The sequence below is a fragment of the Myxocyprinus asiaticus genome, chromosome 22 (genome assembly GCF_019703515.2).
Source record: "Myxocyprinus asiaticus isolate MX2 ecotype Aquarium Trade chromosome 22, UBuf_Myxa_2, whole genome shotgun sequence".
NCBI lineage: Eukaryota > Metazoa > Chordata > Actinopteri > Cypriniformes > Catostomidae > Myxocyprinus > Myxocyprinus asiaticus.
In genome coordinates, this window is record NC_059365.1 from 2,600,693 (window position 1) to 2,628,595 (window position 27,903).

The 27,903-nt window shown below is 39.2% G+C and overlaps 3 protein-coding genes across 12 annotated transcripts in view; all 3 read left to right on the forward strand.

Annotated features, from left to right (window-relative positions):
- The first annotated feature begins 3,541 nt into the window (after positions 1-3,541).
- Positions 3,542-27,903, forward strand: part of LOC127413162 (putative protocadherin beta-18) — a 51,511-nt gene continuing 27,149 nt past the window's right edge. The window contains exon 1 of the mRNA XM_051650043.1: positions 3,542-5,106. Coding sequence (XP_051506003.1) covers positions 3,569-5,106 — 1,538 coding nt within the window. The 5' untranslated portion in view covers positions 3,542-3,568. The remainder of the gene's footprint in view (positions 5,107-27,903) is intronic.
- On the forward strand, positions 10,801-26,952 carry LOC127412703 (protocadherin beta-15-like). The gene is made up of 2 exons (XM_051649287.1): positions 10,801-12,481; positions 26,064-26,952. Exons 1-2 carry the CDS (start codon positions 10,965-10,967, stop codon positions 26,950-26,952), a joined length of 2,406 nt encoding a protein of 801 aa, XP_051505247.1. The 5' UTR covers positions 10,801-10,964.
- The window catches only part of LOC127413209 (protocadherin beta-3-like), a 51,218-nt gene continuing 43,382 nt past the window's right edge, over positions 20,068-27,903 (forward strand). For 9 of the 10 annotated variants that reach the window (XM_051650146.1, XM_051650138.1, XM_051650142.1 and 6 more), the window contains exons 1-2: positions 20,068-21,153; positions 25,495-25,605. In XM_051650146.1, coding sequence (XP_051506106.1) covers positions 20,172-21,153; positions 25,495-25,559 — 1,047 coding nt within the window. In that variant the 5' untranslated portion in view covers positions 20,068-20,171 and the 3' untranslated portion in view covers positions 25,560-25,605. Of the gene's footprint in view, positions 21,154-25,494; positions 25,699-27,903 lie in introns of those variants that run through there. The other variant, XM_051650136.1, reaches the window with a different exon arrangement.

The window sequence follows — 27,903 nt, forward strand, 5'->3', positions numbered from 1 at the left end:
TGTACAACAGTAAAGAGAAGACTCAGGGGTGCAGGCCTTATGGGAAGAATTGCAAAGAAAAAGCCACTTTTGAAACAGATAAACCAAAAGAAAAGGTTAGAGTGGGCAAAGAAACACAGACATTGGACAACAGATAATTGGAAAAGAGTGTTCTGGATCTTAACCCCATTGAGCTTTTGTGGGATCAGCTAGACTGTAAGGTGCGTGAGAAGTGCCCGACATGACAATCACATCTATGGCAAGTGCTACAGGAAGTGTGGGGTGAAATGTCACCTGAGTATCTGGACAAACTGACAGCTAGAATAACAAGGATCTGCAAAGCTGTCATTGCTGCACGTGGAGGACTTTTTGATGAGAACTCTTTGAAGTAGTTTAAATTAAATTCATTTTATATATTACACGTATGTATACATACATACATACATACATACATAAAAAATATACGTATAATATAAAATGAATTTAATATATGCACTCCCATATTTTTTTCAAATTGTAATAGTAATTTTTCACATTATTAATGTCCTGACTATACATTGTGATCAGTTGAATGCCACTTTGGTGAATAAAAGTACCAATTTCTTTCCATAAGAGCAAAATCTGTACATTATTCCAAACTTTTGGCCGCCAGTGTATATATATGTAATTTTTAATAAACATTATTTAATTGCAGTGCTCTTTTTAAACGTCTTAGTGCCGTTGCTACCTACTTTGACCACTTGCATATATGTATGTGTACCATTCTTGGCCCTGGTTAGAACTCTTAATTGCTAAGTTACATCAGTTACTGGTAAGTTTCTTGATTTGCTGTTCGCTGTCCAGGGTGCTGAAACATTTCCTGCAGGTTAAAGACTAAAAAAAAAATAACTGCAATAAATGTTGTTTTCATTACAGAACTCTTAATATTATAATTCATTTACTTCTGGGATAATTGAATTCCTAATTTTTGAAGGTAATATATATATATATATATATATATATATATATATATATATATATATATATATATATATATATATATATATACATATTTTTTTTTTCACTATGTTTCTTCTGATGTTTAAAAGTACATGCCTTTGAATTTACAGGGTAAAGTGGGACATTTAAGCTTGATCCTCATAATATTCCCCATATGATCCCCAACGTATTTCCTTAAATGACAAAAAAAAAAAAAAAAAAAAAAGAAAAACATAATTACTAAACTAATCTTTGGAAAGTAAACAATTCACTTTTTTCAGAGGGATTTTTATTTATGTTTACAAAATGTTTCACATTAATATTTTAAACACATTTCAAATGGTCAATCTTAATGGATATTTTAAGGAGAATTAACAACTTGAGTTTGTTAATTTAAATTGATTGAACAAGTGGGTATTTAATTTGCATGTATAGGTTGCACAGAAAATAAATATTAAATAAAAAATGTAGGAGACATAATAATATTTCCATGAAGGTAAAATGTCAGGTTATCAGTTATCTTGCCTTCAAAGATTTTTTATTAGTACATGCAGAAAAGTAAATTCACTTAATTGATTGCAGGTACGTTGATACTGTACATATTGAGAAGAGAGGAAAAACATCTAGCGCACTTCCATTTGGGGATTTTCTGCCATTCTTCTCTGCAGATCCTCTCAAGCTCTGTCAGGTTGGATGGGGACCGTCGGTGGACAGCCATTTTCAGGTCTCTCTAGAGATATTCGATTGGGTTCAAGTCTGGGCTCTGGCTGGGCCACTCAAGGACATTCACAGAGTTGTCCCTAAGTCACTCTTGCATTGTCTTGGCTGTGTGCATTGTCTTGGAAAATGAACCTTCTGCCCAGTCTGAGGTCCTGAGCATGATGCTACCACCACCACAGCATGATGCTACCACCACCATGCTTCACCGTTAGGATGCTATTGAGCAGGTGATGAGCGGTGCCTGGTTTCCTCCAGACGTGACGCTTGGAATTGAGGCCAAACAGTTCAGTATTCGTTTCATCAGTCTTGTTTGCTTCTTTATGTGTCTTGCACTGAGGAGAGGCTTCCGTCTGGACATTCTGCCATAAAGCCCAGATCGCTGGAGTGTTGCAGTGATGGTTGCCCTTCTGCAAGTTTCTCCCATCTCCACACATGATCTCTGGAGCTCAACCAGAGTGACCATCGGGTTCTTGGTCACCTCTCTTACCAAATCCTGTTTTTTCCAAACCTATTCCTTTAAGAATTATGAAGGCCACTGTGCTCTTGGGAACCTTCAATGCAGCCGAAAACTTTTTTTTCCTTTGACCACATGGCTTGGTTTTTGCTCTGATATTCATTTTCAGCTGTGAGACCTTATATAGAGAGTTGTGCCTTTCCAAATTATGTCCAATCAACTGAATTTGCCACAGGTGGACTCCAATCAAAGTGTAGAAACATCTCAAAGATGATCCAGAGAAATGGGATGCACCTGAGCTAAATTTCAAGTGTCATAGCAAAGGGTCTGAATACTTATTTCAATGTGATATTTCAGTTGTATCTTTTCAATACATTTTCAAAGTTATGAAAAATCAGGTTTTTGCTTTGTTATTATGGGGTATGGAGTGTAGATTGATGTGGAAAAATCAATCTGTTTAAAACATTTTAGCAAAAGGCTGCAACATAACAAAATGTTAAAAAAAATGAAGGGATCTGAATATTTTCTGAATGCATTGTATGTGCAATGTACAAATCTGCGTGTGCTGAGGCACACTCCACATCTCGCAGTCAGTGGGAAAAATGTAATTCCAGTCTGACTCACTGCGCGCCGCTGCGCTACTCCATCTGCCCCATTCTTCTCACTCTTTCCCCTCCCTCACTCTCACACACATTTTGATCAAGGAGTCATCCTGTATTCTTCAATTTTCAAACGTCCTTAGGTCATTGCTGACTACTTGTGTATCTGAATGTTTAACTTTGTTAAAAGAAGAAGAAAAAGAAGAAAGTAGAGACACATGCCTTTAATCATTTCACCCGCTTTTGACAGCTCAAAATTAACTGTGGGCCCCCGTTAGTAATCTTGCTAAATTGCATCTGTTTAAGTGTTCCACTCTTTGCATATCGCTGTCCGTTGTGCTGAAAACTCCCCTGCAGGCGAAACAACAAGACTAAAATAAATCATTTAAAAAAATAAATAAAAACCCTGCAATGAGTCCTGTCCTATTCGAATTCATTACAAAACGCTAAATATTGTGATAAACTTACTTCTGGAATAACTGCATTCCTAATTTCTTTATTTGTGCTGATTTGGTTGACTTAAAACAATGTCAGATAAATTATTCTGTGTTTCTTTGACTAAACGAGTGTTAAATTCGTTGTTATAGCCTAACTACGGAAATTGTCTCGTGTTAAAATTAGCTGTAGTTTCGATATAGAACACGCAGTGTCGCTGTTTTTCAACAATTAGAGTATATATGGACCCTCCCATATATTCCTCCTCCTTTTTTTTTTTTTTTTTGTGCTTTCTATGTGGATTAATGCTGCATCGCCAGAACTGTTTAACAGTGTTTTGTTTTCGGTTGAGCTATTATTAGGTATTATTGCAAATACTGATAGCATACATCAACATTTTATTATGTGTACTAAGAGATCAACGGTGAAATGCTTTGTGCCAATGGCCATCCTCAGTTTCCATCTTTGTCTCTGCGACCTCCGCTATTCCATCCCGGAGGAGATGCGACGAGGATCTACCGTCGGAAAAATGACTCAGGATTTAGGAACGGACTCGAAAACTCTGGCATCTCGCAAACCTCGTTTGGATTTTGAGAGCAGTAAACGATACTGCGACATCAACCCGCAAACCGGAGATCTTATTGTGAATGAGAGGATTGACCGAGAGGCTTTGTGCGGCCAAAAACCTTCCTGCGCCATTCATTTTGATTTCTTCCTCGAGAACCCTTTAGAACTGCAGCGAGTGACGTTGGAAATACAGGACGTAAACGACAACGCTCCAAAATTTAGAAATGAAGCCATCGATTTAGAGATCCATGAGTCTTCAGATAAAGGCGCTCGCTTTTCCTTGGACGAAGCTTATGATCCGGATTCTGGTGCTTACAGTGTGCAGAGCTACACTCTGTCTACCAATGAACATTTTGTTCTGTCTGTTCAAACTGGTGCTAATCGCGGTAAATTCCCAGAAATTGTGTTGGAAAATGAGCTTGACCGGGAGAAGCAGGACCGCGTATCTCTGATTTTGACTGCCTACGACGGAGGCTCTCCACAGAGGACTGGCACGGTGCTTGTGAACATCCGCGTTTTAGATGCAAACGACAATGTTCCTGTTTTTTCGCAGCCTGTCTATGAGGTGAGTCTACCTGAAAACGTCCCGTTAGAGACAGTAGTAGTCAAAGTCAGTGCCAGTGATGCAGACGAGGGGGCGAATGGGGATGTGACGTATGAATTTAGTTACCTCTCCATCGACGCTGAAAATCTATTTACGATTGATCAGGAAACGGGTGAGATTAAAGTTAAAGGAGAGATAGATTATGAAGAGTCTTCCTCATTTGAGCTCCGGATCAGAGCTAAAGACGGAGCAGGACAAGCAACATCCTGCACAGTTCTTATTAACGTTGTGGATGTGAATGACAACGCTCCAGTGATTATAATTAAATCTCTGAACACACCTGTGCCCGAGAACCTGCCCTCTGGCTCAGAAATCGGCATCATATATGTTCAAGATAGAGACTCAACGTCTAACGGTGAAATTAGATGTGCCATTAAACAGAAAGCACCGTTGAAATTAGTCCAATCCGTCAAGAATCACTTTTCACTGATTACCACATCCGAATTGGATCGTGAGACACAGGCAGAGTACAACATCTCCATGACTGCGACGGACGGAGGTTCTCCTCCGCTCCACTCTTCCAAAACTTTTCAGCTAAGTGTGGCCGACTGGAATGACAACGCGCCTGTGTTTGAAAAACAGTTATATAGTGCTCACGTTGCAGAAAACAATTCGCCTGGTATGCCTCTTTTATCAGTCACTGCACAAGACCCTGACTGGAGACAGAATGGCACTGTAGTTTATTCTCTGTTGCCCTCTGATGTCAATGGCGCACCGGTGTCCTCCTTTTTATCCATTAACGGAGACACCGGGGTCCTTCATGCCGTGAGGTCGTTTGATTACGAGCAGTTGAGAAGTTTCAAAGTGCTCGTGTTAGCCAGAGACAACGGGTCTCCTCCCCTGAGCAGTAACGTGACCGTGAGTGTCTTCATAACGGATGAGAATGACAACTCCCCTCAGATATTATACCCCTCTCCGGAAGGGAACTCCTTCATGACCGAGATGGTCCCCAAAGCTGCGCAGGCGGGCTCCCTGGTCTCCAAGGTGATCGCCGTGGACGCGGATTCTGGACAGAACGCGTGGCTCTCGTATCACATTATTAAAGCGACTGATCCGGGACTTTTCACTATCGGTGTCCACAGCGGAGAGATCAGGACGCAGCGGGACATTTCTGAATCTGACAGCATGAAACAGAACCTTATTGTCTCCGTGAGAGATAACGGACAGTCCTCTCTCTCAGCCACGTGCGCATTGTATTTACTTATATCAGATAATTTGGCTGAAGTTCCAGAACTGAAAGACATGTCTCATGACGAGAGCAGCTCCAAACTGACGTTTTATTTGATCATCGCGCTGGTGTCCGTTTCCACTTTCTTTCTCACCTTCCTCATCATCATCCTGGCCGTGAGGTTTTGTCGCAGGAGAAAGCCCAGACTGTTGTTTGATGGAGCTGTAGCCATTCCCAGCGCGTATCTCCCTCCAAATTACGCAGACGTGGAGGGCGCGGGAACTCTCCGCAGCACTTACAATTATGATGCATATCTGACCACGGGCTCGCGCACTAGTGACTTCAAGTTCATCAGATCTTATAATGAGGGCACGTTGACCTCTGACCTGACTCTGAAAAAGACTCCGTCCTCTGTGGATGATCTTGAAGGGCTTGATGCGGCAATTGGTGATTCGTTTCAGGTAGGATTAATGATTCTCTACTTTTGCTTGATTTATAGTAGGACTTTAATAGGCTTATTTTAAGTGTGCGTTTCCATTTTCATTCTTTATTCTTGGTACAGGAAAAACCTATGATTCTACTATCGTTGCTTTTCTTGCAGAATGTATATATATATATGTATTTATGTATATAACGTGCGCTGCACAGCACTGCTGTTTGACAAATAATTGTGAAGTGTGCAATGCATTTATTATGGACAGTGCTTCTGTGTAATATTTATTGCATAACAAGTAGTTTCTATAACGCCACTCATTAACAAGGATATATTCATTTTTTATATAATTATTTTAGGGGGGAAAAAAACAACTTACAGTAACTTCTGTGGTTGTAAATTTAGGCGCGAAACCCACGAAGTGCATCTTTTTTATGATCTTTTCTTTAGAAAATATTTGCCATTAAGTTGTTGTAAAATAATTTAAACTCTGGCATACTGACTCTTCCTGCTCAGTGCTTATTCAGTTTTGCTTTTATTCACCCTTTACTCCTTTTTTTTTTTTTTTTTTTTTTTTTTTTAATACCTCTCATCGATTTATTGTTAATATTGAATAATTTTGGAAAGTTTATATTTCTCACGTCAGTAGCTTTCATTTCAGGACAAGACTTTTTTTTTTTTTTCAAAGCCAGTGCAGTTAATATAAGAGATGCAATTGTAGTTATCCATTTAGTTGAAAGTGTTCAGATGCTTTTTGTCTTCAACAGATCTATTGAATCTTTATGAGAATTGTTTCTTTTCGCTGTCCGTGGTGCTGCACAGATAATGTTTTTGTCTTCTTCGGGTCGTATATGCAGCTCTGGACCGAGAAATGGGTTTCTATTTATTTATTTTTCAATTACATTATAATAAATTGAGTTATTTGCATTATTTACTCTGCTGCAACGACTTTAACATTGCGACAGGTCCTTGACATTGCGAAGTAATTGCATTTCATGAATATCATTCCAGCTTAACCCAAGTTGCGTTTATGCTGTCAAAGATGGGAATGTTATGCAGTTTCATCATTTAACTCACAGTGTCGCTGTTCACCAGTAAAATCGTTGGGTTTCATATGGTATTTTACTCCACCCTGATCATGATGTCATGTGCAGAGCTTTCATCTTGTGTCTTTATGGGATCCGTCTACAGTGAGTGACTGACTCTGATCGCTTGTGTTTATCATTCATTTTACAAGTTCAGTCTTACACGTACGTCTTTTATTTGTGGATTATTTTGGTTTGTTTTTGTGATTTCTCTTTATTTGGATTTCAAATGCTTCAGCGTTACTGAGAAAATGTTTGGCCTTTTGTTCTTCGTGCTTATGGCGCACACCGCTTATGGAGACGTGAGCTATTCTTTTCCGGAGGAGATGAAACGCGGATCTGTGATTGGAAATATAGCGAAGGATCTCGGGCTTGAAGTGAACAGACTATCATCTCGAAAGGCTCGTATTGATACTGAAGGAAACAGAAAACGATACTGTGATATTAATCTGAATACTGGAGAACTGACAGTAGCGGAGAGGATCGACAGAGAAAGTCTTTGTGGAAAGAAATCTTCATGCGTTATAAAACAGGAGCTAGTGCTTGAAAATCCTTTGGAGCTGCATCGCTTTATTCTTAATATTGAGGACATAAATGATAATTCACCACAGTTTAAAGAAAATATAATCAAATTTGAAATACAGGAATCAGCAGACAAAGGATCTCGTTATTTATTAGATGAGGCCCACGATGCGGATATTGGTGTGAATTCAGTGCAGTCATATACATTACAAAACAATGAACACTTTATTTTAAGTGTCCTTACGCGGACAAATGGAAGAAAATACGGAGAGCTCGTGTTGAATAAAGAGTTGGATCGTGAGCATCAAAAAGAGGTGTCTTTAATTCTCACTGCGGTTGATGGTGGGACTCCACCGAGATCAGGTACTGTAGCCATACACGTCACTGTACTGGATGCTAATGATAATGCTCCAGTCTTTAGTCAGGCCGTCTATAAAGTCAGTCTGCCTGAAAATTTTCCTGTAGATACTGTAGTGGTTACTGTGAGTGCTACTGATGCTGACGAGGGACAAAATGGAGAAGTCACATATGCTTTTGGCCATTTATCAGAAAGTCTCATGGAAATATTTTCTCTTGATGCAGTGTCTGGTGAGATTAAACTTACAGGACTCATTGATTATGAGGAGGAGAATTCAATCGAACTGCAGATTCAAGCTAAAGATGGTCAAGGATTAGCCAGTCATTCCACTGTATTGATAGATGTTGTTGATGTGAATGATAACGCCCCTATAATAATACTTAAATCACTGAATAGCCCAGTTCCCGAGAATGCGTCACCCGGTACAGAGGTTGGCATCATTAATGTGCAGGACAGAGACTCTGAGAATAACGGACAGGTGCGCTGCTCCATTCAGCAAAACGTCCCATTGAAACTCGTACCTTCAATCAAAAATTACTATTCTCTGGTGACCACAGGTGAATTAGACCGCGAGCTGGTGTCTGATTATAACATCACAATTACTGCTACTGATGAGGGCTCTCCGCCTTTATCTTCCACTAAGAATATTCACTTCACTGTAGCTGACGTGAATGATAACCCACCTGTATTTGAGGAGCAGAATTACAGAGCTAATGTGCAAGAAAATAACAAACCGGGCTCCTCTGTTTGTTCAGTATCAGCTACAGACCCGGACTGGAGACAGAATGGCACTGTAGTTTATTCTCTGTTGCCCTCTGATGTCAATGGCGCACCGGTGTCCTCCTTTTTATCCATCAACGGAGACACCGGGGTCCTTCATGCCGTGAGGTCGTTTGATTACGAGCAGCTGAGAAGTTTCAAAGTGCTCGTGTTGGCCAGAGACAACGGGTCTCCTCCTCTGAGCAGTAACGTGACCGTGAGTGTCTTCATAACGGATGAGAATGACAACTCCCCTCAGATATTATACCCCTCTCCGGAAGGGAACTCCTTCATGACCGAGATGGTCCCCAAAGCTGCGCAGGCGGGCTCCCTGGTCTCCAAGGTGATCGCCGTGGACGCGGATTCTGGACAGAACGCGTGGCTCTCGTATCACATTATTAAAGCGACTGATCCGGGACTTTTCACTATCGGTGTCCACAGCGGAGAGATCAGGACGCAGCGGGACATTTCTGAATCTGACAGCATGAAACAGAACCTTATTGTCTCCGTGAGAGATAACGGACAGTCCTCTCTCTCGGCCACGTGCGCATTGTATTTACTTATATCAGATAATTTGGCTGAAGTTCCAGAACTGAAAGACATGTCTCATGACGAGAGCAGCTCCAAACTGACGTTTTATTTGATCATCGCGCTGGTGTCCGTTTCCACTTTCTTCCTCACCTTCCTCATCATCATCCTGGCCGTGAGGTTTTGTCGCAGGAGAAAGCCCAGACTGTTGTTTGATGGAGCTGTAGCCATTCCCAGCGCGTATCTCCCTCCAAATTACGCAGACGTGGAGGGCGCGGGAACTCTCCGCAGCACTTACAATTATGACGCATATCTGACCACGGGCTCGCGCACTAGTGACTTCAAGTTCATCAGATCTTATAATGAGGGCACGCTGACCTCTGACCTGACTCTGAAAAAGACTCCGTCCTCTGTGGATGATCTTGAAGGGCTTGATGCGGAAATTGGTGATTCGTTTCAGGTAGGATTAATGATTCTCTACTTTTGCTTGATTTATAGTAGAACTTTAATAGGCTTATTTTAAGTGTGCGTTTCCATTTTCATTCTTTATTCTTGGTACAGGAAAAACCTATGATTCTACTATCGTTGCTTTTCTTGCAGAATGTATATATATATATGTATGTATGTTTATAACGTGCGCTGCACAGCACTGCTGTTTGACAAATAATTGTGAAGTGTGCAATGCATTTATTATGGACAGTGCTTCTGTGTAATATTTATTGCATAACAAGTAGTTTCTATGACGCCACTCATTAACAACGATATATTCATTTTTTATATAATTATTTTAGGGGGGAAAAAAACAACTTACAGTAACTTCTGTGGTTGTAAATTTAGGCGTGAAACCCACGAAGTGCATCTTTTTTATGATCTTTTCTTTAGAAAATAACGGATAACCATTTGCCATTAAGTTGTTGTAAAATAATTTAAACTCTGGCATACTGACTCTTCCTGCTCAGTGCTTGTTCAGTTTTGCTTTTATTCACCCTTTACTCCTTTTTTTTTTTTTTTTTTTTTTTTTTAATACCTCTCATCGGTTTATTGTTAATATTGAATAATTTTGGAAAGTTTATATTTCTCACGTCAGTAGCTTTCATTTCAGGACAAGACTTTTTTTTTTTTTCAAAGCCAGTGCAGTTAATATAAGAGATGCAATTGTAGTTATCCATTTAGTTGAAAGTGTTCAGATGCTTTTTGTCTTCAACAGATCTATTGAATCTTTAGAGAATTGTTTCTTTTCGCTGTCCGTGGTGCTGCACAGATAATGTTTTTGTCTTCTTCGGGTCGTATATGCAGCTCTGGACAGAGCAATGGGTTTCTATTTATTTATTTTTCAATTACATTATAATAAATTGAGTTATTTGCATTATTTACTCTGCTGCAACGACTTTAACATTGCGACAGGTCCTTGACATTGCGAAGTAATTGCATTTCATGAATATCATTCCAGCTTAAACCAAGTTGCGTTTATGCTGTCAAACATGGGAATGTTATGCAGTTTCATCATTTAACTCACAGTGTCGCTGTTCACCAGTAAAATCGTTGGGTTTCATATGGTATTTTACTCCACCCTGATCATGATGTCATGTGCAGAGCTTTCATCTTGTGTCTTTATGGGATCCGTCTACAGTGAGTGACTGACTCTGATCGCTTGTGTTTATCATTCATTTTACAAGTTCAGTCTTACACGTACGTCTTTTATTTGTGGATTATTTTGGTTTGTTTTTGTGATTTCTCTTTATTTGGATTTCAAATGCTTCAGCGTTACTGAGAAAATGTTTGGCCTTTTGTTCTTCGTGCTTATGGCGCACACCGCTTATGGAGACGTGAGCTATTCTTTTCCGGAGGAGATGAAACGCGGATCTGTGATTGGAAATATAGCGAAGGATCTCGGGCTTGAAGTGAACAGACTATCATCTCGAAAGGCTCGTATTGATACTGAAGGAAACAGAAAACGATACTGTGATATTAATCTGAATACTGGAGAACTGACATTAGCGGAGAGGATCGACAGAGAAAGTCTTTGTGGAAAGAAATCTTCATGCGTTATAAAACAGGAGCTCGTGCTTGAAAATCCTTTGGAGCTGCATCGCTTTATTCTTAATATTGAGGACATAAATGATAATTCACCACAGTTTAAAGAAAATATAATCAAATTTGAAATACAGGAATCAGCAGTCAAAGGATCTCGTTATTTATTAGATGAGGCCCACGATGCGGATATTGGTGTGAATTCAGTGCAGTCGTATACATTACAAAACAATGAACACTTTATTTTAAGTGTCCTTACGCGGACAAATGGAAGAAAATACGGAGAGCTCGTGTTGAATAAAGAGTTGGATCGTGAGCATCAAAAAGAGGTGACTTTAATTCTCACTGCGGTTGATGGTGGGACTCCACCGAGATCAGGTACTGTAGCCATACACGTCACTGTACTGGATGCTAATGATAATGCTCCAGTCTTTAGTCAGGCCGTCTATAAAGTCAGTCTGCCTGAAAATTCTCCTGTAGATACTGTAGTGGTTACTGTGAGTGCTACTGATGCTGATGAGGGGCAAAATGGAGAAGTCACATATGCTTTTGGCCATTTATCAGAAAGTCTCATGGAAATATTTTCTCTTGATGCAGTGTCTGGTGAGATTAAACTTACAGGACTCATTGATTATGAGGAGGAGAATTCAATCGAACTGCCGATTCAAGCTAAAGATGGTCAAGGATTAGCCAGTCATTCCACTGTATTAATAGATGTTGTTGATGTGAATGATAACGCCCCTATAATAATACTTAAATCACTGAATAGTCCCATTCCCGAGAACGCGTCACCCGGTACAGAGGTTGGCATCATTAATGTGCAGGACAGAGACTCTGAGAATAACGGACAGGTGCGCTGCTCCATTCAGCAAAACGTCCCATTTAAACTCGTACCTTCAATCAAAAATTACTATTCTCTGGTGACCACAGGTGAATTAGACCGCGAGCTGGTGTCTGATTATAACATCACAATTACTGCTACTGATGAGGGCTCTCCGCCTTTATCTTCCACTAAGAATATTCACTTCACTGTAGCTGACGTGAATGATAACCCACCTGTATTTGAGGAGCAGAATTACAGAGCTAATGTGCAAGAAAATAACAAACCGGGCTCCTCTGTTTGTTCAGTATCAGCTACAGATCCGGACTGGAGACAGAATGGCACTGTAGTTTATTCTCTGTTGCCCTCTGATGTCAATGGCGCACCGGTGTCCTCCTTTTTATCCATTAACGGAGACACCGGGGTCCTTCATGCCGTGAGGTCGTTTGATTACGAGCAGTTGAGAAGCTTCAAAGTGCTCGTGTTAGCCAGAGACAACGGGTCTCCTCCTCTGAGCAGTAACGTGACCGTGAGTGTCTTCATTACGGATGAGAATGACAACTCCCCTCAGATATTATACCCCTCTCCGGAAGGGAACTCCTTCATGACCGAGATGGTCCCCAAAGCTGCGCAGGCGGGCTCCCTGGTCTCCAAGGTGATCGCCGTGGACGCGGATTCTGGACAGAACGCGTGGCTCTCGTATCACATTATTAAAGCGACTGATCCGGGACTTTTCACTATCGGTGTCCACAGCGGAGAGATCAGGACGCAGCGGGACATTTCTGAATCTGACAGCATGAAACAGAACCTTATTGTCTCCGTGAGAGATAACGGACAGTCCTCTCTCTCAGCCACGTGCGCATTGTATTTACTTATATCAGATAATTTGGCTGAAGTTCCAGAACTGAAAGACATGTCTCATGACGAGAGCAGCTCCAAACTGACGTTTTATTTGATCATCGCGCTGGTGTCCGTTTCCACTTTCTTCCTCACCTTCCTCATCATCATTCTGGCCGTGAGGTTTTGTCGCAGGAGAAAGCCCAGACTGTTGTTTGATGGAGCTGTAGCCATTCCCAGCGCGTATCTCCCTCCAAATTACGCAGACGTGGAGGGCGCGGGAACTCTCCGCAGCACTTACAATTATGACGCATATCTGACCACGTGCTCGCGCACTAGTGACTTCAAGTTCGTCAGATCTTATAATGAGGGCACGCTGACCTCTGACCTGACTCTGAAAAAGACTCCGTCCTCTGTGGATGATCTTGAAGGGCTTGATGCAGAAATTAGTGATTCGCTTCAGGTAGGACAAGTGATTCCTTTCTTTTTGCATCATTTCTGTTCAAATGACTTGCATTTTAAATGTGTTTCCTTTTTATGACTATCAAAATGATCTGCATTGATTCATATCTACATTAATATTTATGTCCTATAGTAATTATTCATTTAGCCTTATTTCTATTATAACGGCTTACATGTTAAATGTGCGTTTCCCGTTTATTTTAAAATTGCACTGCACTCATGCATGTACATTTTCTGTCAAAAAACAAAAACAAAGCAAAAACTGCTTTTCTAATTTGATTGCGTTATTGATGAACGTCTTGAAAATGTTTGTGTGTGGCAGTGGCTAGTCTTTTGAAATAACCATAATTAATTGTTGTAACACTCTACAGTAATTTTCTATTAACATACAGGTATGATGAACTAACAAACAATATATATGTATACGGTATAAATCTCGGTTTATACTCATTTATACATGCAATATTGTTCATTGTCAGTGCTTGGCAGATTACTTGTGAATTGTAATCAGATACTTATTACAAATTAAATGACAAAAAATTCAATCAGTAACGTAAATTCATAGATACAATTTTGGGGTAATCTAATACGATTACTTTTGGATTACTTTCAAGCTAATTCAATTTTATTTTATGTCACATGTATTTGAGTATGATGTTCTTTTTAACATAAAAGTACAAAGAGGAAGAAAACTTTTCCATTCTTTATTACTAACAAAAAGAGCTCTTTGTGACATTTTTAAAAAGTGCATTACATGAATGAAATAAGCTTTAAATCTGACAGCAATGACAGACATGGGCAAATTTTACAATTCAAAACACTGAGACATCAAGTTCATTTTAAGCGCATAAAACAATAGCAGCATTATGAATATTAATGACCATATAATCAACATAAAACGATTATAAAATGAACGAATATTAATGACCATAAAATCAACAGCTTTGACGTTGCCTATGTCAAAGATTTCATCTAAAAACGCTGACACATTTTTAACCCTTACTACTTAGTTATAGTCCATCACCTGTTCTTTAGCCCAGATGCATCTTACTGTTGTAACGTAAAAGGATCACATGCTCAAAATGTTGATCTGTGAGACTATTGCGCTTCGGGCGGAAAATATGATGATATTGATATGAAAATGATCAATACATTATTAATATACTCCCACTGCCTTGTTAATATGTAATCTTGTAATCTATGAAAAGTAACTGTTGTCCAAATTCGAGTATTTTTAAATGTAATTTAATCCAATTACAAGTACTTAATTTTTGTAATTTTATTACGTAATCCAGATTACATGTAATCAACTGCTACACAACACTGATCATTGTTAGTTCATCCTACAATAAAACCTGTTGAAACTCATGCCTCCCCATCCACAGGCCTGACGTCACTTTGCTTACATTCGTTAAGTAATGTTTGTCTTATACATCTTCTAAAATTTTTATATTATTAACAGTAATAAAAATGTTAGTTCACACTACATTAATTCATATTAACCTATACAACTTTTTGTTTTAAATATTAATATCAACCAATTAAAATACGTTTTAGTATATAAACGAAGGATAATAAATATTATAACTATTTTCATTGTTAATTCAGTTATTGCATTATCAAATGTTAATGTATACAACCTTATTATGAAATGTAACCTCAGTTATTTTGTACTGCAGATAGGTTTATGTTGATACATTTATCGTTTATCTGTGTTTTATTTTATTTATTGTGTGTGTGTGTGTGTGTGTGTGTGTGTGTGTGTTTTCCACATTGTTTTTCTAAGGTTTATCATCACTGGGGGATTATAAACTTTCATCATGATGATTTTTTTAGAGATCTTAAAAAAAAGTTTTGCTAAACAGACTTCATGACAAACCAAATAGGACCACAAATATTAAATCTGGGCTGTGCACAAATTACTTTTTATATTAGGAAGTTCTATAAATGGTTTCTTCTTTTCTTCCAAAAATATATTTGATGATAAGTAAAGAGTTCATGAGTGAGGAACTGAACAAGTAGATTGGAGGATGGTATAAAGACAGTGTCTTTTTTGCTTATCTAATGTTAATCTGCATGCAGTCGGGGCTTTTGGGAGAATGTTATAGAAAATGGTGTTCGTGCTTGTTTTCCATTTCTAGAGAATGTGATCCTCAGTGCTGTTAATGTTAAATCACTTTGCAGTGAAGTCTAAGTTTCACCATTAAATTCTGCCAGAACACATGAATGTGTAGTAGCTTAACTTTACTCATAGTGTCGCTGTTCTCTAGTAAAACCACTGGCATTCACGTTGCACTTACTAACATCCTCCCTGTTTGTGATGTCACAAACAGGGCTTTCAGCTTTTCTCATTATAGAAATTTGTCGACGGTGACGGATTCTCTGATCAGTCCTTTTGTCTCACGCTCGAGAGGTGGTCTTGAATTTAGCAATTTATTTGTTGTTTATTCCCAAAGAGAATATAATTTATGTGATTTCAAATGGTTTTGAAAAGCTTCAGCGTTACTGGTCAGATGTTTGGCCTTTTGTTCTTCGTGCTTATGGCGCACACCGCTTATGGAGACGTGAGCTATTCTTTTCCGGAGGAGATGAAACGCGGATCTGTGATTGGAAATATAGCGAAGGATCTCGGGATGGATATGAACATTTTATCAAGTCGTGAGGCTCGAATAGATTCAGAAGGAAACAGAAAACGATACTGTGACATCAATTTGAAAACTGGAGAACTGACAGTAGCGGAGAGGATCGACAGAGAAAGTCTTTGTGGAAAGAAATCTTCATGCGTTATAAAACAGGAGCTAGTGCTGGAAAATCCTTTGGAGCTGCATCGCTTTATTCTTAATATTGAGGACATAAATGATAATTCACCACAGTTTAAAGAAAATATAATCAAATTTGAAATACAGGAATCAGCAGTCAAAGGATCACGTTATTTATTAGATGAGGCCCACGATGCGGATATTGGTGTGAATTCAGTGCAGTCATATACATTACAAAACAATGAACACTTTATTTTAAGTGTCCTTACGCGTGACAAATGGAAGAAAATATGGAGAGCTCGTGTTGAATAAAGAGTTGGATCGTGAGCAGCAAAAAGAGGTGACTTTAATTCTCACTGCGGTTGATGGTGGGACTCCACCGAGATCAGGTACTGTAGCCATACACGTCACTGTACTGGATGCTAATGATAATGCTCCAGTCTTTAGTCAGGCCGTCTATAAAGTCAATCTGCCTGAAAATTCTCCTGTAGATACTGTAGTGGTTACTGTGAGTGCTACTGATGCTGATGAGGGACAAAATGGAGAAGTCACATACGAATTTGGTCATGTATCAGAAACCCATATGAAAACGTTTTCCCTTGATCCATTGTCTGGTGTGGTCAGACTAACAGGACTCATTGATTATGAGGAGGAGAGTTCAATAGAACTGCCTATTCAAGCTAAAGATGGTCAAGGATTATCTAGTTACTCTACTGTAGTTATTGATGTTATTGATATCAATGATAACGCCCCTAAGATAATGATTAAATCTCTTAAAATCCCCGTCCCTGAGAATGCATCACCCGGTACAGAGGTTGGCATCATTAATGTGCAGGACAGTGACTCTGAGAATAACGGACAGGTGCGCTGCTCCATTCAGCAAAACGTCCCATTTAAACTCGTACCTTCAATCAAAAATTACTATTCTCTGGTGACCACAGGTGAATTAGACCGCGAGCTGGTGTCTGATTATAACATCACAATTACTGCTACTGATGAGGGCTCTCCGCCTTTATCTTCCACTAAGAATATTCACTTCACTGTAGCTGACGTGAATGATAACCCACCTGTATTTGAGGAGCAGAATTACAGAGCTAATGTGCAAGAAAATAACAAACCGGGCTCCTCTGTTTGTTCAGTATCAGCTACAGACCCGGACTGGAGACAGAATGGCACTGTAGTTTATTCTCTGTTGCCCTCTGATGTCAATGGCGCACCGGTGTCCTCCTTTTTATCCATTAACGGAGACACCGGGGTCCTTCATGCCGTGAGGTCGTTTGATTACGAGCAGTTGAGAAGTTTCAAAGTGCTCGTGTTAGCCAGAGACAACGGGTCTCCTCCTCTGAGCAGTAACGTGACCGTGAGTGTCTTCATAACGGATGAGAATGACAACTCCCCTCAGATATTATACCCCTCTCCGGAAGGGAACTCCTTCATGACCGAGATGGTCCCCAAAGCTGCGCAGGCGGGCTCCCTGGTCTCCAAGGTGATCGCCGTGGACGCGGATTCTGGACAGAACGCGTGGCTCTCGTATCACATTATTAAAGCGACTGATCCGGGACTTTTCACTATCGGTGTCCACAGCGGAGAGATCAGGACGCAGCGGGACATTTCTGAATCTGACAGCATGAAACAGAACCTTATTGTCTCCGTGAGAGATAACGGACAGTCCTCTCTCTCAGCCACGTGCGCATTGTATTTACTTATATCAGATAATTTGGCTGAAGTTCCAGAACTGAAAGACATGTCTCATGACGAGAGCAGCTCCAAACTGACGTTTTATTTGATCATCGCGCTGGTGTCCGTTTCCACTTTCTTCCTCACCTTCCTCATCATCATCCTGGCCGTGAGGTTTTGTCGCAGGAGAAAGCCCAGACTGTTGTTTGATGGAGCTGTAGCCATTCCCAGCGCGTATCTCCCTCCAAATTACGCAGACGTGGAGGGCGCGGGAACTCTCCGCAGCACTTACAATTATGACGCATATCTGACCACGGGCTCGCGCACTAGTGACTTCAAGTTCGTCAGATCTTATAATGAGGGCACGCTGACCTCTGACCTGACTCTGAAAAAGACTCCGTCCTCTGTGGATGATCTTGAAGGGCTTGATGCGGAAATTGGTGATTCGTTTCAGGTAGGATTAATGATTCTCTACTTTTGCTTGATTTATAGTAGGACTTTAATGGGCTGATTTTAAGTGTGCGTTTTCATTTTCATTCTTTATTCTTGTTACAGGAAAAACCTATGATTCTACTATCATTGCTTTTCTTGCAGAATTGTATAATTTTTCTACACTAATTTTAAGTTTTACTTTTTTGTGAAATATCAGTTTTTCGTTTTGCAATAATTATAGCTGATTGGTGGTTTGGTTTTGGTGACTTTGAACTGTATTTCCATGGCTTGTTTCATTGAAGTATTTCAAGACTGGATAATACTTTTGATTTAAAATTGAAAACATATATATTCTTCAAGTTTTTAAGCAGTTTCTATTCATGTTTTAATATTAATTTGCTCTTCTATGAGGAGTCAGTTGTGCTCTCTATCTTGTACAATAAGTCTGGAGAAAATAATGCCAATTATTATTATTTTGCCATCCTCTGAACGAAAAGTTTTTAGTACTGAATAAGTTTTTAAAGAGTTTTAATGTTCCGTTCAATGTTTTAAATGTGCAGCACTTACAGTACACCGAGTAAACTGAATGGAAAATTTTCCTGTTGCTGTCTTTGGTGCTGTACAGACAAGTATACTCAATATATTCATTTTAATTGTTTTATTTTTATTCATTATTATTTTTTGTATTGTTATTATTATTATTTTATTTTATTTTATTTTATTTTATTTTATTTTATTTTATTTTATTTTATTTTTTGTATGGCTGCTCTCTTTAATGACTGAATGATTAAATTAATGATTTTAGCTCCGACATTTAATTATTTCTATATTTTCAATATTTTCAGGAGTTATACATTTATTTGAATGTGTTTCCCTTTATATTAGAAAAACTTTGCATTCTTTGGTAATAGGTTCGTTTCTCTTGTTAAAGAAATAGATATGAGGCTCACTTAAGTAGATTTTGTAGAAAATTGTGAACATATTTAGAGGTGAATGAGGATACAGGAAAAGGAGCCAACATCCCATATTTTCGCCTTTCTTTATGATTCACTTATAAAGCTGTTTTTTATTCTTTACGATTTTGTCATTGACTAATATTTTTGATTGTTAGACATTACAGTCAATTGAAGATATAAAAACAAGTTAAATAATAGTTCAGTAAGTTGCTCCCTTAGTTTTCCTTTGTGGCCTGATTTTTTTAATATTTGTTACGTCCTTTTCATTTTCAATTATTATTTTTTTTTATTTTATTTTTTTTTATTTTTTTTAGGGAACATTTCTTAATGAGCAATTTCATCGAGTCAGTGGTTCTTTTTGGTCACTTAAAGAGTTTAGCGAAATTATTCCTCTATCAAATCAGTCATTAAAATGTCATTCATATGTAAAGATTTGTAAACTCACGTCAGTAAACTACAAACATGAAACAGTCCAGCTTAATATCAGAGGAAATACCGTGGTTATTTTTCCTATTGCTGTTCATAGTGCTGTGCAGATCGTGTATCTGACTTGTTTGGGATTTTCCTCTTTATTTAACACAATTCTGTATCCAGTCGTGGCTTTTTGGGTGTACATTACAGAAGTTATTGTGCATTTTCTGCTCTTCAAGTAGTAATACGTCACGGCAGGTCCTTGACACTGTAAGTCATTTTGTGAAAATCATTCCTGTTCGATCCAAGTTGCGTTAACATACTGTCAAATAAATGAGTGTTCTGCAGTTTCTTCATTTAACTCACTGTGTCGCTGTTCACCAGTAAAACCTTTGGATTTCATAATGAATTTACCTCCACCCTCTTCATGATGTCACTGCAGGGTCAGTCCATTCCAGCTCGCCTCGTTATAGAAAACGTCGATAGTGGCTCATTCTCTAATCTTTTGCATTTGTCTCATATTCTACATTTAGTCTGAAATGTAAGTTATATCTTTCGCATTCAATCTTTTATAACATTGTTATTTTTGTGCTTCATATGGATTTGAAAAGCTTTTGGGTTGCTCATGAGATGTTTTGCCTTTTGTTCTTCGTGCTTATGGCGCACACCGCTTATGGAGACGTGAGCTATTCTTTTCCGGAGGAGATGAAACGCGGATCTGTGATTGGAAATATAGCAAAAGATCTCGGGCTTGATGTGAACAGACTATCACCTCGTAAGGCTCGAATTCCTACTGAAGGAAACAGAAAACGATACTGTGATGTTAATCTGAATACTGGAGAACTGACAGTAGCGGAGAGGATCGACAGAGAAAGTCTTTGTGGAAAGAAATCTTCATGCGTTATAAAACAGGAGCTCGTGCTGGAAAATCCTTTGGAGCTGCATCGCTTCATTCTCAACATTGAGGATATAAATGATAATTCACCACAGTTCACAGATAGTGTTATTAAATTCGAAATAAGGGAATCAGCAGTCAAAGGATCTCGTTATTTATTAGATGAGGCCCACGATGCGGATATTGGTGTGAATTCAGTGCAGTCATATACATTACAAAACAATGAACACTTTATTTTAAGTGTCCTTACGGGGTCAAATGGAAGAAAATATGGAGAGCTCGAGCTCAATAAAGAGTTGGATCGTGAGCAGCAAAAAGAGGTGTCTTTAATTCTCACTGCGGTTGATGGTGGGACTCCACCGAGATCAGGTACTGTAGCCATACACGTCACTGTACTGGATGCTAATGATAATGCTCCAGTCTTTAGTCAGGCCGTCTATAAAGTCAGTCTGCCTGAAAATTCTCCTGTACATACTGTAGTGGTTACTGTGAGTGCTACTGATGCTGACGAGGGACAAAATGGAGAGGTGACATATGCTTTTGGCCATTTATCAGAAAGCTTGCGTGAATTATTTTCTCTTGATGCAGTGTCTGGTGAGATTAAATTTACAGGACTCATTGATTATGAGGAGGAGAATTCAATCGAACTGCCAATTCAAGCTAAAGATGGTCAAGGGCTAGCAGGTCGGTCCACTGTAGTAATCGATGTTATTGATATAAATGATAACGCCCCTATCATAATACTTAATTCCACTGAACAGCCCCGATTCCCGAGAATGCGTCACCCGGTACAGAGGTTGGCATCATTAATGTGCAGGACAGAGACTCTGAGAATAACGGACAGGTGCGCTGCTCCATTCAGCAAAACGTCCCATTTAAACTCGTACCTTCAATCAAAAATTACTATTCTCTGGTGACCACAGGTGAATTAGACCGCGAGCTGGTGTCTGATTATAACATCACAATTACTGCTACTGATGAGGGCTCTCCGCCTTTATCTTCCACTAAGAATATTCACTTCACTGTAGCTGACGTGAATGATAACCCACCTGTATTTGAGGAGCAGAATTACAGAGCTAATGTGCAAGAAAATAACAAACCGGGCTCCTCTGTTTGTTCAGTATCAGCTACAGACCCGGACTGGAGACAGAATGGCACTGTAGTTTATTCTCTGTTGCCCTCTGATGTCAATGGCGCACCGGTGTCCTCCTTTTTATCCATCAACGGAGACACCGGGGTCCTTCATGCCGTGAGGTCGTTTGATTACGAGCAGTTGAGAAGTTTCAAAGTGCTCGTGTTAGCCAGAGACAACGGGTCTCCTCCTCTGAGCAGTAACGTGACCGTGAGTGTCTTCATAACGGATGAGAATGACAACTCCCCTCAGATATTATACCCCTCTCCGGAAGGGAACTCCTTCATGACCGAGATGGTCCCCAAAGCTGCGCAGGCGGGCTCCCTGGTCTCCAAGGTGATCGCCGTGGACGCGGATTCTGGACAGAACGCGTGGCTCTCGTATCACATTATTAAAGCGACTGATCCGGGACTTTTCACTATCGGTGTCCACAGCGGAGAGATCAGGACGCAGCGGGACATTTCTGAATCTGACAGCATGAAACAGAACCTTATTGTCTCCGTGAGAGATAACGGACAGTCCTCTCTCTCAGCCACGTGCGCATTGTATTTACTTATATCAGATAATTTGGCTGAAGTTCCAGAACTGAAAGACATGTCTCATGACGAGAGCAGCTCCAAACTGACGTTTTATTTGATCATCGCGCTGGTGTCCGTTTCCACTTTCTTCCTCACCTTCCTCATCATCATCCTGGCCGTGAGGTTTTGTCGCAGGAGAAAGCCCAGACTGTTGTTTGATGGAGCTGTAGCCATTCCCAGCGCGTATCTCCCTCCAAATTACGCAGACGTGGAGGGCGCGGGAACTCTCCGCAGCACTTACAATTATGACGCATATCTGACCACGGGCTCGCGCACTAGTGACTTCAAGTTCATCAGATCTTATAATGAGGGCACGCTGACCTCTGACCTGACTCTGAAAAAGACTCCGTCCTCTGTGGATGATCTTGAAGGGCTTGATGCGGAAATTGGTGATTCGTTTCAGGTAGGATTAATGATTCTCTACTTTTGCTTGATTTATAGTAGGACTTTAATGGGCTGATTTTAAGTGTGCGTTTTCATTTTCATTCTTTATTCTTGTTACAGGAAAAACCTATGATTCTACTATCATTGCTTTTCTTGCAGAATTGTATAATTTTTCTACACTAATTTTAAGTTTTACTTTTTTGTGAAATATCAGTTTTTCGTTTTGCAATAATTATAGCTGATTGGTGGTTTGGTTTTGGTGACTTTGAACTGTATTTCCATGGCTTGTTTCATTGAAGTATTTCAAGACTGGATAATACTTTTGATTTAAAATTGAAAACATATATATTCTTCAAGTTTTTAAGCAGTTTCTATTCATGTTTTAATATTAATTTGCTCTTCTATGATTAGTCAGTTGTGCTCTCTATCTTGTACAATAAGTCTGGAGAAAATAATGCCAATTATTATTATTTTGCCATCCTCTGAAAGATAAGTTTTTAGTACTGAATAAGTTTTTAAAGAGTTTTAATGTTCCGTTCAATGTTTTAAATGTGCAGCACTTACAGTACACCGAGTAAACTGAATGGAAAATTTTCCTGTTGCTGTCCATGGTGCTGTACAGACAAGTATACTCAATATATTCATTTTAATTGTTTTATTTTTATTCATTATTATTTTTTGTATTATTATTATTATTATTATTTTTTTTTTTTTTTTTTTTTTTTTTTTTGTATGGCTGCTCTCTTTAATGACTGAATGATTAAATTAATGATTTTAGCTCCGACATTTAATTATTTCTATATTTTCAATATTTTCAGGAGTTATAAATGAATTTGAATGTGTTTCCCTTTATATTAGAAAAACTTTGCATTCTTTGGTAATAGGTTCGTTTCTCTTGTTAAAGAAATAGATATGAGGCTCACTTAAGTAGATTTTGTAGAAAATTGTGAACACATTTAGAGGTGAATGAGGATACAGGAAAAGGAGCCAACATCCCATATTTTCGCCTTTCTTTATGATTCACTTATAAAGCTGTTTTTTATTTTTTTTATTTTATTTTTTTTACGATTTTGTCATTGACTAATACTTTTGATTTTTAGACATTACAGTCAAGTGAAGATATAAAAACAAGTTAAAAAATTATTCAGTAAGTTGCTCCCTTAGTTTTCCTTTATAGCCTGAATTTTTTAATTTTTTATTACGTCCTTTTCATTTTCAATTATTATTTTTTTATTTTTATTTTTTATTTTTTAGGGAACATTTCTTAATGAGCAATTTCATCGAGTCAGTGGTTCTTTTTGGTCACTTAAAGAGTTTAGCGAAATTATTCCTCTATCAAATCAGTCATTAAAATGTCATTCATATGTAAAGATTTGTAAACTCACGTCAATAAACTACAAACATGAAACAGTCCAGTTTAATATCAGAGGAAATACCGTGGTTATTTTTCCTATTGCTGTTCATAGTGCTGTGCAGATCGTGTATCTGACTTGTTTGGGATTTTCCTCTTTATTTAATACAATTCTGTATCCAGTCGTGGCTTTTTGGATGTACATTACAGAAGTTATTGTGCATTTTCTGCTCTTCAAGTAGTAATACGTCACGGCAGGTCCTTGACACTGTTAATTCATTTTGTGAAAATCATTCCTGTTCGATCCAAGTTGCGTTAACATACTGTCAAATAAATGAGTGTTCTGCAGTTTCTTCATTTAACTCACTGTGTCGCTGTTCACCAGTAAAACCTTTGGATTTCATAATGAACTTACCTCCACCCTCTTCATGATGTCATTGCAGGGTCAGTCCATTCCAGCTCGCCTCGTTAAAGAAAACGTCGATAGTGGCTCATTCTCTAATCTTTTGCATTTGTCTCATATTCTACATTTAGTCTGAAATGTAAGTTATATCTTTCGCATTCAATCTTTTATAACGTTGTTATTTTTGTGCTTCATTTGGATTTGAAAAGCTTCTGGGTTGCTCATGAGATGTTTTGCCTTTTGTTCTTCGTGCTTATGGCGCACACCGCTTATGGAGACGTGAGCTATTCTTTTCCGGAGGAGATGAAACGCGGATCTGTGATTGGAAATATAGCAAAAGATCTCGGGCTCGATGTGAACAGACTATCATCTCGTAAGACTCGAATTCATACCGAAGGAAACAGAAAACGATACTGTGATATTAATCTGAATACTGGAGAACTGACAGTAGCGGAGAGGATCGACAGAGAAAGTCTTTGTGGAAAGAAATCTTCATGTGTTATAAAACAGGAGCTCGTGCTGGAAAATCCTTTGGAGCTGCATCGCTTCATTCTCAACATTGAGGATATAAATGATAATTCACCACAGTTCACAGATAGTGTTATTAAATTCGAAATACAGGAATCAGCAGACAAAGGATCTCGTTATTTATTAGATGAGGCCCACGATGCGGATATTGGTGTGAATTCAGTGCAGTCATATACATTACAAAACAATGAACACTTTATTTTAAGTGTCCTTACGGGGTCAAATGGAAGAAAATATGGAGAGCTCGTGTTGAATAAAGAGTTGGATCGTGAGCAGCAAAAAGAGGTGACTTTAATTCTCACTGCGGTTGATGGTGGGACTCCACCGAGATCAGGTACTGTAGCCATACACGTCACTGTACTGGATGCTAATGATAATGCTCCAGTCTTTAGTCAGGCCGTCTATAAAGTCAGTCTGCCTGAAAATTCTCCTGTACATACTGTAGTGGTTACTGTGAGTGCTACTGATGCTGATGAGGGACAAAATGGAGAAGTGACATATGCTTTTGGCCATTTATCAGAAAGCTTGCGTGAATTATTTTCTCTTGATGCAGTGTCTGGTGAGATTAAACTTACAGGACTCATTGATTATGAGGAGGAGAATTCAATTGAACTGCCAATTCAAGCTAAAGATGGTCAAGGGCTAGCAGGTCGGTCCAATGTAGTAATCGATGTTATTGATATAAATGATAACGCTCCTGTCATTATCACTTAATTCCATGAACACCCCGATTCCCGAGAATGCGTCACCCGGTACAGAGGTTGGCATCATTAATGTGCAGGACAGAGACTCTGAGAATAACGGACAGGTGCGCTGCTCCATTCAACAAAACGTCCCATTTAAACTCGTAGCTTCAATCAAAAATTACTATTCTCTGGTGACCACAGGTGAATTAGACCGCGAGCTGGTGTCTGATTATAACATCACAATTACTGCTACTGATGAGGGCTCTCCGCCTTTATCTTCCACTAAGAATATTCACTTCACTGTAGCTGACGTGAATGATAACCCACCTGTATTTGAGGAGCAGAATTACAGAGCTAATGTGCAAGAAAATAACAAACCGGGCTCCTCTGTTTGTTCAGTATCAGCTACAGACCCGGACTGGAGACAGAATGGCACTGTAGTTTATTCTCTGTTGCCCTCTGATGTCAATGGCGCACCGGTGTCCTCCTTTTTATCCATTAACGGAGACACCGGGGTCCTTCATGCCGAGAGGTCGTTTGATTACGAGCAGTTGAGAAGTTTCAAAGTGCTCGTGTTAGCCAGAGACAACGGTTCTCCTCCTCTGAGCAGTAACGTGACCGTGAGTGTCTTCATAACGGATGAGAATGACAACTCCCCTCAGATATTATACCCCTCTCCGGAAGGGAACTCCTTCATGACCGAGATGGTCCCCAAAGCTGCGCAGGCGGGCTCCCTGGTCTCCAAGGTGATCGCCGTGGACGCGGATTCTGGACAGAACGCGTGGCTCTCGTATCACATTATTAAAGCGACTGATCCGGGACTTTTCACTATCGGTGTCCACAGCGGAGAGATCAGGACGCAGCGGGACATTTCTGAATCTGACAGCATGAAACAGAACCTTATTGTCTCCGTGAGAGATAACGGACAGTCCTCTCTCTCAGCCACGTGCGCATTGTATTTACTTATATCAGATAATTTGGCTGAAGTTCCAGAACTGAAAGACATGTCTCATGACGAGAGCAGCTCCAAACTGACGTTTTATTTGATCATCGCGCTGGTGTCCGTTTCCACTTTCTTCCTCACCTTCCTCATCATCATCCTGGCCGTGAGGTTTTGTCGCAGGAGAAAGCCCAGACTGTTGTTTGATGGAGCTGTAGCCATTCCCAGCGCGTATCTCCCTCCAAATTACGCAGACGTGGAGGGCGCGGGAACTCTCCGCAGCACTTACAATTATGACGCATATCTGACCACGGGCTCGCGCACTAGTGACTTCAAATTCATCAGATCTTATAATGAGGGCACGCTGACCTCTGACCTGACTCTGAAAAAGACTCCGTCCTCTGTGGATGATCTTGAGGGGCTTGATGCGGAAATTGGTGATTCCATTCAGGTAGGATTAATGATGCCATACTTATTTTAAAAAAAACAAAACAAAAAAAACAAAAAAAAACAAAAAACCCTTCATTGCAATTCTCTTTTTCAAATTGTTATTTTGTCTTGTATTCACGATTTTTAGACGCCATCATTGCCTTTTATTGGTGTGTGTTTCTGCATTGAGCTTTTTCCCTTTGTTTTATTGAAGTTTTTTCATGACTCGCTGACACTTCAAATTGAAAGAGATTACTTTAATGGGAAAAAAAGAAAAGAAAAAAAAGTACTTTGGTCATCCTCTTACTTTCTGTTTTTTCAAGTACAGTGGTGGCCAAAAATAATGGCACCCATGGTAAATATGAGCAAAGAAGGCTGTGAAAAATAAATAAAATCTGCATTGTTGATCCTTTTGATCTTTCATTAAAAAAAAAAAATTACAAAAATCTAACCTTTAATTAAAGTAAAACAATTGAAAGAGGGGAAAATCTCATTATTAAATAAATATTTTTTTTCTTCAAAACACGTTGGCCACAATTATTGGCACCCCTATAAATTCTTATGAGTAAAATATATCTGAATTATATTCCCATTCATTTTTTACATTTTTTAGTGCACCTGGGTGACAAGGAACATGAAATTGTTCAGCCTTGACTTCCTTTTTCACAGGAGTATAAATATAAGGTAACACACAGGCCAAATTCCCTTAATCATCAATCACAATGGGTTAGACTAAAGAATTTAGTTCTGATGTCCGGCAAAAGGTTGTTGAGCTTCACAAAATTGGTAGTTGCTATAAGAAAATAGCCAAAGCATTAAAAATGCTCATTTCCACCATCAGGGCAATAATTAACAAGTTCCAATCAACTGGAGATCTTAAGAATCGGCCTGGAAAAGGACGTGTGTCTATAATGTCTCCATGCACAGTGAGGAGGATGGTTCAAGTGGCCAAAGAATCTCCAGTGATCACAGCTGGAGAATTGCAGAAATTAGATGGGTCTTG

Bases quoted from the DNA above. Each gene is read 5' to 3' on its own strand.
- LOC127412703 (XM_051649287.1), top strand. From the start codon at position 10,965: ATGTTTGGCCTTTTGTTCTTCGTGCTTATGGCGCACACCGCTTATGGA. The intron at 12,482-26,063 runs GTCGTTTGATTA...TCATGCCGAGAG, and splicing joins GGGGTCCTTCATGCCGTGAG to GTCGTTTGATTACGAGCAGT.